Below are 12,555 nucleotides of genomic sequence, written 5' to 3' on the forward strand. Positions count from 1 at the left end.
CGGCTGTGTGACGTCACACGCAGCTGCCGCGGGCCGGGGAGCAATGAGTAGCTCCCGGCCAGCACGCTAAAGATGCGCTGGTCGGGAGCTACTCTTGAAGTGCAATGGCATCGCCGCTGTGTGATGCCTTTGCTCTTCTGCGGGGGGGTCCGGCACTGACATGCGGGCGGACTAGCCCTGTGCAGGGCGTCCCCCCGCATGTCAGTGTGAATGATCATAGCTGTGCTAAATTTAGCACAGCTACGATCATCTCGGAATTACCCCCACTGACCCATGTCGACCCAGCAATATGCCGGGTTATTTGTGCGATGTGAAAGGGGTATTACTAACTGCTCTGGGACTCAGTTACATTGGATGATAGTACATTTTCTGACACTGCTCAGATGTAGCAGTACACGTTCACTTTAACACTGCGCTCATAGGTGTTGCTTTCACGATCTCCCTGAAATGCTTTTCCAAAGTAGGCAGGTAAGGTCTATATACTACATTAGATTTTGTTTTTTCCTATTAAATACATATCATTATTTAATAAATGAAATTAGAGAAATGTTTATTTTGTTTACAGGACACAGTAAAGTAGGTTTGATAGAATTGGTCATTGTCTGTAGGTAAAGTATATAGAACAAGTAGTTCCCGTATTAGAGGAAATAGTTTGACAATGTCACATAGACTGTTGTTTCAATAATGTTCACTAGGTGGTGGTAAAGTAGCACGAATTGTGTAAAAAGGTCTATTGTAGCTCTTTAATAAACGTCACCTAGGACAGGGCCGTCTATTCGTATGGGCTCAATGGGCTCTTGCCCAAGGGCCCCAGGAGTATAAGGGCCCTAAACTGATAGCTGAGGGTCCCCTCTTTCCAGGGGTACCAGATTTTTTTAAAATCGGCCCTGGGGAACCACAGATATTTGATGTCAAAGCAGTGGTCTCCATCCAATCCGGTTAATTGCTATTTCCAGCCAGATATCTTGGGTTCTGTCTGACTTAAAGGGTGTACTCACGGAGCGATACCAGTTTAAAATCTAAGCAATCTGACTAGATTGCTTTGATTTTAAGCATGATCTCTCCGTGTGTACCCCCCACAGCGATAGCGATGCGCGGTCCCGCGTGTCGCTATCGCCGGTGCTAGATTGGCCTGCATGCAGGCTCAATCTAGCAGGTCGCTCATTTCACCCGCTGGGTGAAATGATTGTCACCCCCGCATGCTCAGCACACATTGCGCTGTGCTGAGTGAGGGGAGAGATCTGTCCTGAGCAGTTCGCTCAGCACACATCTCTCCCCACATCTGCCCGTGAATATGGGCCTTTAGAGTTTTTCTGCGGGTATACTCCATAAGCTGGAACTCTCCCCTTTTGGTGGACACTGGCAGCTTGCCTCTACTATGCCCAGAACCAGAGATATCAGCCTTCCAGCAGCTGGTCCCTGCTACAGCTCCACATGCCTGGTATGCAGTTTTATATTTTCATTGGTGGATTGCTCTGGTTCCTGAACTCTGATTCCCAAGTCCCCTATACCTCCTGAAAGGTGGGACTCTCTAGTTTTGTTTTTTTTATCCCATTCAAAGCTAAGAAATCTATTTCCAGGAGCTTGAGATATCTGCAGTCAAGCAAGCTGCCCTCTCACCGGAAAATTATGAATATTAAGCCCCTCTCCTACGTATTAAACACCCCCTACCACCCTGGAAGTCATACTGGGGCCCCTTCATTCAGCCCAAAGCCCCCTTCTACAGTTTAGTGTTCTCCCTCCTGCCCCATATCCCACCATCTGTGCAGCAAAGAGTTAATTAGCAGAAATTACTGCTCCAGGTCCTAAATTCTAAGCGGAAGCTAGAACACCCCCTACCGCCAGTGGGACATCAAAGCCGCCGCTGGTAGCACCCCCACTCCTACCGCTGGAGGATGGATAGGGGCCCCAGTGCATTGCTGTGCCCAGGATCCTACACTACTGTTAAGACGGCCCTGACCTAGGATATCCATTTTTATTGTCTTCACCTGGAAGATGCTCATCAATATTTGCAATTTCAGTCAGCAATATTATCATGTAAAGCATTACTTTTTTTTATCAATCCAACAGACTGCAGTACCCGTGAGCAGCTTCAGCAGCGCCTGAAGCAACAGATGAATCATCAGGAGGCTTTGAAGATGGTGGCGGGCCTGAGAGCACAACAGAGGGTGAGCGCCGTAAGACCAGTTAGCAGGAAGTGGACAGGCAGCTGTGAGTAATCCAGAGCCAGGAACCACCGGGCGCCAATAGAAGCACTACTAGACAGCAGGGCCTCAGACAGGAGAGCTGAGTAATGGTGGCTGGAAGTATGGCAGCCCCCACTGCAGAACTGAGGATCAGAGAACCACACAGAGGTCAGAGCTCAGCAACACCCCCAGGACAGGAGGAGGGCATCAGGTACAAGTAAGTAGGTAGTAGGAGACAATGGGTAGTGGTAATAGTAGTGGTACTTGGCAGCTGGGGAGGTGGTGGTAGTAGGAGACATTAGGTAGGGGCAGTAGTAGTGACACATGGTAGCTGGGGAGGTGGTGGGGGTAATGGTGATGGTAGTAGTAGATACTGGGTAGGGGTAGTAGTAGTGACACATGGCAGCTGGGGAGGTGGTGGTAGTAGGAGACATTGGGTAGGGGTAGTAGTAGTGACACATGGCAGCTGGGGAGGTGGTGGAGGTAATGGTGGTGGTGGTAGTAGGAGACAATGGGTAGGGGTTGTAGTAATGATACATGGCAGCTGGGAAGGTGGTGGAGGTATTGGTGGTGGTAGTAGTAGATACTGGGTAGGGGTAGTAGTAGTAACACATGGCAGCTGGGGAGGTGGTGGAGGTAATGGTGGTGGTGGTAGTAGGAGACAATGGGTAGGGGTTGTAGTAATGATACATGGCAGCTGGGAAGGTGGTGGAGGTATTGGTGGTGGTAGTAGGAGACATTGGGTAGGGGTAGTAGTAGTGACACATGGTAGCTGGGGAGGTGGTGGGGGTAATGGTGATGGTGGTAGTAGTAGATACTGGGTAGGGGTAGTAGTAGTGATACTTGGCAGCTGGGGAGGTGGTGGTAGTAGGAGACACTGGGTATGGGTAGTAGTATTGATACACGGCAGCTGGGGAGGTGGTGGGGGTAATGGTGGTGGTAGTAGGAGATACTTAGTAGGGGTAGTAGTAGTGATACACGGCAGCTGGGGAGGTGGTGGGGGTAATGGTGGTGGTAGTAGGAGATATTTGGTAGGGGTAGTAGTAGTTACACATGGCAGCTGGAGGGGTGGTGGGGGTAATGGTGGTGGTAGTAGGAGACACTGGGTATGGGTAGTAGTAGTGATACATGGCACCTGGGGAGGTGGTGGGTCTAATGGTGGTGGTAGTAGGAGATACTGGGTAGGGGTAGTAGTAGTGATACATGGCAGCTGGGGAGGTGGTGGGGGTAATGGTGGTGGTAGTAGGAGATACTTGGTAGGGGTAGTAGTAGTGACACATGCAGCTGGGGAGGTGGTGGGGGTAATGGTGGTGGTAGTAGGAGACAATGGGTAGGGGTAGTATTAGTGACACATGGTAGCTGGGGAGGTGGTGGGGGTAATGGTGGTAGTAGTAGATACTGGGTAGGGGTAGTAGTAGTGACACATGGCAGCTGGGGAGGTGGTGGAGGTAATGGTGGCAGTGGTAGTAGGAGACAATGGGTAGGGGTAGTAGTAATGACACATGGTAGCTGGGGAGGTGGTGGGGGTAAATGTGGTGGTAGTAGGAGATACTGGGTAGGGGTAGTAGTAGTGACACATGGCAGCTGGGGAGGTGGTGGAGGTATTGGTGGTGGCAGTAGGAGACATTGGGTAGGGGTAGTATTAGTGACACATGGTAGCTGGGGAGGTGGTTTAGGTAATGGTGGCGGTGGTAGTAGGAGACAATGGGTAGGGGTAGTAGTAGTGATACTTGGCAGCTGGGGAGTGGTGGTAGTAGGAGACAGTGGGTAGGGGTAGTAGTAGTGACACATGGTAGCTGGGGAGGTAGTGGGGGTAATGGTGGTGGTAGTAGTAGATACTGGGTAGGGGTAGTAGTAGTGACACATGGCAGCTGGGGAGGTGGTGGTAGTAGGGGACATTGGGTAGGGGTAGTAGTAGTGACACATGGTAGCTGGGGAGGCGGTGGGGGAAATGGTGGTGGTAGTAGTAGATACTGGGTAGGGGTAGTAGTAGTAACACATGGCAGCTGGGGAGGTGGTGGAGGTAATGGTGGTGATGGTAGTAGGAGACAATGGGTAGGGGTTGTAGTAATGATACATGGCAGCTGGGAAGGTGGTGGAGGTATTGGTGGTGGTAGTAGGAGACATTGGGTAGGAGTAGTAGTAGTGACACATGGTAGCTCGGGAGGTGGTGGAGGTAATGGTGGTAGTAGTAGGGTTTAGCATAGGTATAAGCGGCACACACACATGATGACAGGTCCTCCAACCCCTTATACACCACTGCCTATTACACTTATAATACTTTGGCTGCTCTCTCTGTCTGCGAGGTCACTAACTTGCTCGTGCTAAGAGCAAGGGACAGTCTGCAAACCACTTGCCACTATACAAGTATTTTGAATAGAGTGCCAAGTAGATTGCAGACTTTTCCTTGCTCTCAGTGGCCGTGAGATCTTGGAGACAGGGAGATCATCTGTGCTGTCATCCACAACCCGGCAGAGGTGGCTCCTGGTAAGTATTACTGCCCTGCCGCCCAGAGGTGTAGCATGAAGTCATGGTGCCTAGAGCAAACACATGCTACGGCACCCCCACCCTAATAGCACCATGGGGGTAATTCCGACCTGATCGCACACTGCTGTTTTTCGCAGTGCAGCGATCAGGTCACTACCGCGCATGCGTATGCACCGTGATGCGCAGGCGCGTCGTACGGGTGCAAAGCAGATCGTTGCTGTGCAATGGACTTAACGAAGAATCCATTTGCACAGCCGATCGCAAGGAGATTGACAGGAAGAGGGCATGTGTGGGTGTCAACTGACCGCTTTCAGGGAGTGGTTGGAAAAACGCAGACTTGTCCAAGCGTTTGCAGGGCGGGTGTCTGATGTCAATTCCGGGACCGGACAGGCTGAAGTGATCGCAAGGGCTGAGTAAGTTCTGAGCTACTCAGAAACTGCACAAACTATTTTTGTACCGCTCGGCTGCACATGCAATCGCACACTTGCACAGCAAATATACACTCCCCAGTGGGTGGTGACTATGCGTTTGTACGGCTGCAAAAAGTAGCTAGCGTGCGATCAACTCGAAATGACCCCCCATAACCCTAACTGAAGCCTAACCCAAACAGCAACCAAACCCTAACTGCAGCCTAATGCTGACTACAGCATAATAATACCTTAGCCACTGCCTAACCTTATCCACAACCTAATCCTAACCCTAAATTCACATGTCAACATTTTGGCTGGACATCTCAAATGTCAACTTTATGGTGTTGACATTCTAAATATCAACATGATAACTTCGTAACCTCCAGTGCTCTCCATTTCTAATATATAGTTCCTACACATTATTAATAAATCGTACATGTAACGGGTACAGTGACTGACCTACCTTCATTGTGGAAGTACAGGATCCACTGGTACTGTAGCTCCAACCACCAGTGTATAGAAGGTCAGGATGGTGGCACTATAGAAGGATCAAGATTCGACATTGATGTCCTCCCGCCATAGTGTCAACTAGCTCTAGGCAGGTCAGCACAGGCTAGTATCCTTAGGGAAGAGGAACCCCAAAAAAATGTGTTTTCCCTAGGGAGCACCAGCCCTGCATTCTTTAAGTTTCATGGTTTGGTGGGGGTATAATTTAATGTAAGGGGGTTGTCACTGGTCTGTTAATTTAATGGTGTGAGGATTAGTCAATTATTGTAATGGAACGGGGGACTGGGCTAGTAATGTATTGGCACGGAAGTGGTGGGTAATAATTTAATATAATGTAGATGAGGGACTAATTTAATGATGTGCTTAATCATTTTATGGTGGGTTGCAGATATTAGTTTATTAGTATGGCTATGTAATATAATTGTGAGTCCTCCTATGGGGTCAATCCAATTAGCACACAAAATTGATTGGACCTCTACGGGGCGGCGAGCACTTTTGTGCGAATTCGGGCCCCTGTAAAGTCGCGGGTGTGAGTCATCAGTGCTAATTGGATCGACCTCTGTGTGTGGATTCCTGCAACCAGTCTGCACTGCATACAGGGGGTGATTCAGATAACTTCCTCTGACATGCAGGGGGACGCCCAGCACAGGGCAAGTCCGCCCCGTATGTCAGATCCAGCCCCCCCCCCCCCCCCCCCCCCCCCCAAGACATGCGAAAGCATCGCATGATGGCGGTGCTTTCGCATGGTTCGAGTAGCCCTCCGCCTGTGCAGCCTAGCTGTCTAGCTGTGAAGGCAGGCGGCTGCCTGCCAAGTTTTGGGTCGCAGCGGGCTGCGTGTGACGCCACGCAGCCACCGCGACCCGCCCCAGCAGAGGTCCAGACAATCAGGCAGAGACAATCAGACAATCAGGCAGAGGAGATTGCACAAGTGAGATGCCGTCGCATCTCACTGTGTGCGCATGTGCAGTGTGGCTTCTGCATGTGCGCACGCTTCACCGGGCATCAGACAGCGGGCGGTGCTGTAGCAGCGTTCCAGTCTGAAAAAGGGCCCACAGATACCTGGCTTCTGAAAGACATTTATGTAAGTAGTGAATTTTCTCCTCCCTTTCCCACCCCTGATTCCACCCCCTCTCCCCAACCCATGTTTGTCCCATCCTCTGCCTGTGTCATCTTTTTGTTATTACTCTCTGTCCCCTTCTTTATCGTTGTCTGCCATGTCCCTCGTCCTCCTACCTGCTCCCAATACCCACTTGCACCAGATCTTCCACTTCTCCCACTTCATGCCTTTCTTTCCTCCTCTTCTGTTCCATGTGATAGGTAAAACCAGTGATGGGGGCTGGGTTTTACTGCTGGATAACACACAATAGCGCAGTTTATCACAGGTCAACTTTTTGCACCTATCACACGAAAGTTGCCATGACTTATCAGGGTATGTCTACTCCCGTTTTTTCGCACCTATACTATTCCAAAATCATGAAAATGTGATCTGCACGATAATTCTTGCCAGCAAAACCAGAGATATGTATAGGAGAAAATAGAGAAATCTGCCTGTACCCCCGAAAAAGCCAAACTAATACAGCAAAACATTAGAGAAGTCTATTAGTGGCCATAATAAAAGTGTTTGGGGTACTTACATTGGGTCAAATGGCTGTTATATGCTTTTTTTTTTTTTAATTGAAAAGAATGGTAGAAAGTAATTTTTTTCAGCAAAGTAAGTGCTCTAATTAAATTAGGGGTACATAAAAATGGGTATACAGTTAGTATATATTTGGGTCATTTATAGGTACTTTTAAAAAACAACTACACCCACCTGCAAGCCTAAAAACACTTGTCCCACTCATAAAGCATCCCAATTAGGGAAGCCAATCCCGGGGCATTTTTTCAATCCCGGGATTCAGGATTGAAAAATGCTCAATCCCAGGATTCCCGGGATTGCAGTAGGGATCAGTGTAGGGAGCAGGGAGAGTATATGTGGAGGGCAGCGAGGAGTGGAGGGTGGGTGTAGGGAGCATGTAAGGAGCAGGAAAGGAGGGTGGATGTAGTGAGCAGGAAAGGAGGGTGGATATAGGGAGTAGCGGGAGGGTGGGTGTGTAGGGAGCGTGTAAGGAGCAGGAAGGGAAGGTGGGTGTAGCGAGCAGGGAAGATGTCAGGAGCAGGAAGGGAAGGTGGGTGTAGGGAGCAGCGGGAGGGTGGGTGTAGCGAGCAGGGAAGATGTCAGGAGCAGGAAGGGAAGGTGGGTGTAGGGAGCAGCGGGAGGGTGGGTGTAGCGAGCAGGGAAGATGTCAGGAGCAGGAAGGGAAGGTGGGTGTAGGGAGCAGCGGGAGGGTGGGTGTAGCGAGCAGGGAAGATGTCAGGAGCAGGAAGGGAAGGTGGGTGTAGGGAGCATGTAAGGAGCAGGAAAGGAGGGTGGATGTAGTGAGCAGGAAAGGAGGGTGGATATAGGGAGTAGCGGGAGGGTGGGTGTGTAGGGAGCGTGTAAGGAGCAGGAAGGGAAGGTGGGTGTAGCGAGCAGGGAAGATGTCAGGAGCAGGAAGGGAAGGTGGGTGTAGGGAGCAGCGGGAGGGTGGGTGTAGCGAGCAGGGAAGATGTCAGGAGCAGGAAGGGAAGGTGGGTGTAGGGAGCAGGGAAGATGTCAGGAGCAGGAAGGGAAGGTGGGTGTAGCGAGCAGGGAAGATGTCAGGAGCAGGAAGGGAAGGTGGGTGTAGGGAGCAGTGGGAGGGTGGGTGTAGCAAGCAGGGAAGATGTCAGGAGCAGGAAGGGAAGGTGGGTGTAGGGAGCAGCGGGAGGGTGGGTGTAGCGAGCAGGGAAGATGTCAGGAGCAGGAAGGGAAGGTGGGTGTAGGGAGCATGTAAGGAGCAGGAAAGGAGGGTGGATGTAGTAAGCAGGAAAGGAGGGTGGATGTAGGGAGTAGTGGGAGGGTGGGTGTGTAGGGAGCGTGTAAGGAGCAGGAAGGGAAGGTGGGTGTAGCGAGCAGGGAAGATGTCAGGAGCAGGAAGGGAAGGTGGGTGTAGGGAGCAGCGGGAGGGTGGGTGTAGCGAGCAGGGAAGATGTCAGGAGCAGGAAGGGAAGGTGGGTGTAGGGAGCAGCGGGAGGGTGGGTGTAGCGAGCAGGGAAGATGTCAGGAGCAGGAAGGGAAGGTGGGTGTAGGGAGCATGTAAGGAGCAGGAAAGGAGGGTGGATGTAGTAAGCAGGAAAGGAGGGTGGATGTAGGGAGTAGTGGGTGGGTGTGTAGGGAGCGTGTAAGGAGCAGGAAGGGAAGGTGGGTGTAGCGAGCAGGGAAGATGTCAGGAGCAGGAAGGGAAGGTGGGTGTAGGGAGCAGCGGGAGGGTGGGTGTAGCGAGCAGGGAAGATGTCAGGAGCAGGAAGGGAAGGTGGGTGTAGGGAGCAGCGGGAGGGTGGGTGTAGCGAGCAGGGAAGATGTCAGGAGCAGGAAAGGAAGGTGGGTGTAGGGAGCAGCGGGAGGGTGGGTGTAGCGAGCAGGGAAGATGTCAGGAGCAGGAAGGGAAGGTGGGTGTAGGGAGCAGCGGGAGGGTGGGTGTAGCGAGCAGGGAAGATGTCAGGAGCAGGAAGGGAGGGTGGGTGTAGGGAACATGTAAGGAGGGTGGATGTAGTGAGCAGGAAAGGAGGGTGGTTGTAGGGAGCAGCGGAAGGGTGGGTGTGTAGGGAGCGTGTAAGGAGCAGGAAGGGAAGGTGGGTGTAGCGAGCAGGGAAGATGTCAGGAGCAGGAAGGGAAGGTGGGTGTAGGGAGCAGCGGGAGGGTGGGTGTGTAGGGAGCATGTAAGGAGCAGGAAGGGAGGGTGGGTGTAGCGAGCAGGGAGGATTTCAGGAGCAGAGAGGGAGTGTGGGTGTAACGATAACACTTACTAATTAATGGGCCGCGGGCACCAGCCATGGACACAAACACACACTGACCGCGCTGGCGGCATTTCAAATGTAGCGCTGGCCGCCAGCCAGTCAGTACTGGCAGTCTGGCAGCCAATCAGGAGCCGTGTCTGCTGCCGCTTCCCTGATTGGCTGCCGGTCTGCCAGCTCTGATTGGCCGGCGCTGCATTTGAAATGCCGCCAGCGAGGTCAGTGTGTATGTGGAACTACCTGTGGCTGCTGTATCTATCTTGCTGACAGCCGGGCAGCGCTGTACTGTAGTGCTCAGCGCTGTCCGGCAAAACTGCGCATGCGCACACTAATTCCGTGAATCCCGGGATTGGAGGCTCCAATCCCGGGATTCAAATCCCGGCATTTTTGGGCCCAAATCCCGGGATCCCGCCGATCCCGATCCTGGGATTGGCCTCCCTAATCCCAATATACCTGTCCCATACCATGCATCACAAATTCCATCCCTTTGCATTTTTGACCCCAAAAATGACATGATATTATATACCAACTGAAAATAATTACAAACTTCTATGTGCCTAATTAGTCGTTCAGGATGGTGTTCCAGGGGTTCTGCACCAAGTCCCCATATTTTTACCTTAAAATAGGGATTTTGCACTACTTATCACCTGCTCCGAGAAAGCAAATTAGCAATAAAACCTATGGAGACTTTTTGTCTATAACTTTTCACAGCTACTAGGATACCAAGTTTTCGCAAGTGCGATAAAAAGTCCTATTTATATAGCAAAACCGCGTTTTCACGGATAATAGGATATCCGCCAATCAGTGCGCACTATTCCTAAGAATTCTCAATGCTAATTGAATCTCGTCCTTAGCCTGGGGGTGCAGTGAAACATTCTGAGAGCCTTAGGTCAATATTTACTAAAGATCAATTTTCATTTATTTTAATAAATTTCAAATCAATGAAAATTGATCTCAATTGATTTAAGGCTGAAACACATTTATTAACAGCTGATCTTTAATATGCATTTCTCTTTCACTCCACTAGGGGACACTGGAGCTTACACTGGGTATTGAGGGGTTAGTCAGTGGGAACTGGCACATGTAATTTAAAAATGTGTAAGGCTCCTCCCCCTCTACTACCCACCATTCCCCAGTTTTAAAAATGTGCCAAGGGAACTGGTCACACCCGGGGATATATTTACTAAAGTCCCGATTTTGTCAGAGTTTTGTCATCTCAGGAATTTACTAAACACAAATCTCGGCAGTGTTAGGGCTATTCGTATTGAGATACACTGCTGAACACACAAATACGAATCAATAGACCATCGGTCAAACACGGCTGTTATTTGATACAACTCGGTAATTTACTAAGAATTTGTATTCTCAATCACTGCCAACAATAGGCAAACACTGCTGGGAAAGCATAGAATTTGTTAAAAAAAAAGCAGCTTAAAAATAGACCTGCTTTTTCCTGGCGTGTTTGGATAGTCATGCACGGATCAGTGAGATCCGTGCATGCTTATCTGTGGGAAAGGGTCTGTTTCCCTTAAAAAATGTAAAAAAAAAATTGCGTGGGGTCCCCCCTCCTAAGCATAACCAGCCACGGGCTCTTTGAGCCAGTCAAATGTGTAGGGTCCCCCCATATTTATACAACCAGCACCAGGCTCTGCGTCCAGTCCTGGTTCAAAAAATACCGATGTAGGGGTCCCCAGTATTTTTTAAACCAGCACCGGGCTCCACTAGCCAGAGAGATAATGCCACAGCGGGGGACACTTTTATATAGGTCCCTGCGGCCGTGGCATTACCCCCCAACTAGTCACCCCTGGCCGGGGTTCCCCGGAGGAGTGGGGACCCCTTAAATCAAGGGGTCCCCCCCCCTCCAGGCACCCAAGGGCCAGGGGTGAAGCCCGAGGCTGTCCCCGCATCCCGGGGTGGTGGGTGCCGGACTGATAGCCTTTGTTTGTGTAAAAAGAGAATATTATTTTTGTCATAGAACTACAAGTCCCAGCAAACCTCACCGCAAGCTACTTTGCAGTCTGCGGTAAACCGCAAAGTTAATTGGGGTCACTCTTGTGGGTGACCCCAATTAACTTTGCGGTTTACCGCAGACTGCAAAGTTCCCATCATTGGGTAGAATGGAGCTGCGCTATGCTCCATTCTAGCCAGTGCGCTCCTCATGATTGACAGGCTAGGAGCGTACAGCCAATCAGGAGAGCGCCATGACGTGGCGCTCCCTGATTGGCTGGCGGGACCTTCAGTGACAGAAGTCACAGGGGGTCCCGGCATTCGGGGAAAGGGGTTCCATGTGTAAACATGGAACCCCTTTAGGTGCGTGGATCGGGTTTTCGTTTATTTATTTTATTCAAGTCCCTGGATTACTTCGTGAAAGAAGAGGACAGATCTTCACTGGATTGGTTGTAAGTATAATTTTATTTTTACAGGTAACCCGTGGATTCTACATGGACAAGTGGACGTGATTCTCAGCATTGGATGTAGGTAATGGGTGTGGTTCATCAAATCGACAGTGTCTAGGTCGACAATGTTTAGGTCGACCACTATAGGTCGACAGTCACTAGGTCGACATGGATGGAAGGTCGACAGGGTTTCTGGGTCGACATGTGCTAGGTCGACAGGTCTAAAGGTCGACATGAGGATTTTTATTTATTTTTGGTGTCGTTTTCTTCGTAGATTGACCGGGATCCCAAATTAGTGCACCGCGGCCCCTCGCATGGCTCGCTTCGCTCGCCATGCTTCGGGCATGGTGCCTTAGCTTCGCTCGGCACACTTTACCGTTCCAATCGTAGTCCACGTGGATCGTTAAGTATGAAAAAATTAAAAAAATTAAAAAATTTGAAAAACTCATGTCGACCTTTAGACCTGTCGACCTAGCACATGTCGACCTAGAAACCATGTCGACCTTCCATCCATGTCGACCTAGTGACTGTCGACCTATAGTGGTCGACCTAAACATTGTCGACCTAGACACTGTCGATCTTCAGACCGGATCCCGTAGGTAAGTATGTGAGTGTGTAAGTGTGTCTGAATAAAATGTTACTTTCACGGTGTGTGTCTTGTGTTTTTTTGGGGGTATTTTTTGTTGTTGTAGAACTACAGGTACCAGCGGGCCCATT

The 12,555-nt window shown here is 50.4% G+C and overlaps 2 protein-coding genes across 2 annotated transcripts in view; one reads left to right on the top strand and one right to left on the bottom strand.

Moving 5' to 3' along the window:
• The window catches only part of LOC134928430 (cytochrome b-c1 complex subunit 7), a 59,555-nt gene that overhangs the window by 17,499 nt on the left and 29,501 nt on the right, over positions 1-12,555 (bottom strand). The gene's annotated exons all lie outside the window — the stretch shown is intronic.
• The window catches only part of LOC134928429 (2-iminobutanoate/2-iminopropanoate deaminase-like), a 66,065-nt gene continuing 55,706 nt past the window's right edge, over positions 2,197-12,555 (top strand). The window contains exon 1 of the mRNA XM_063924143.1: positions 2,197-2,403. Within this exon, the coding sequence (XP_063780213.1) occupies positions 2,294-2,403 (110 nt within the window). The 5' untranslated portion in view covers positions 2,197-2,293. The remainder of the gene's footprint in view (positions 2,404-12,555) is intronic.

This window comes from Pseudophryne corroboree, chromosome 5, assembly GCF_028390025.1.
Source record: "Pseudophryne corroboree isolate aPseCor3 chromosome 5, aPseCor3.hap2, whole genome shotgun sequence".
NCBI classification, from domain to species: domain Eukaryota; kingdom Metazoa; phylum Chordata; class Amphibia; order Anura; family Myobatrachidae; genus Pseudophryne; species Pseudophryne corroboree.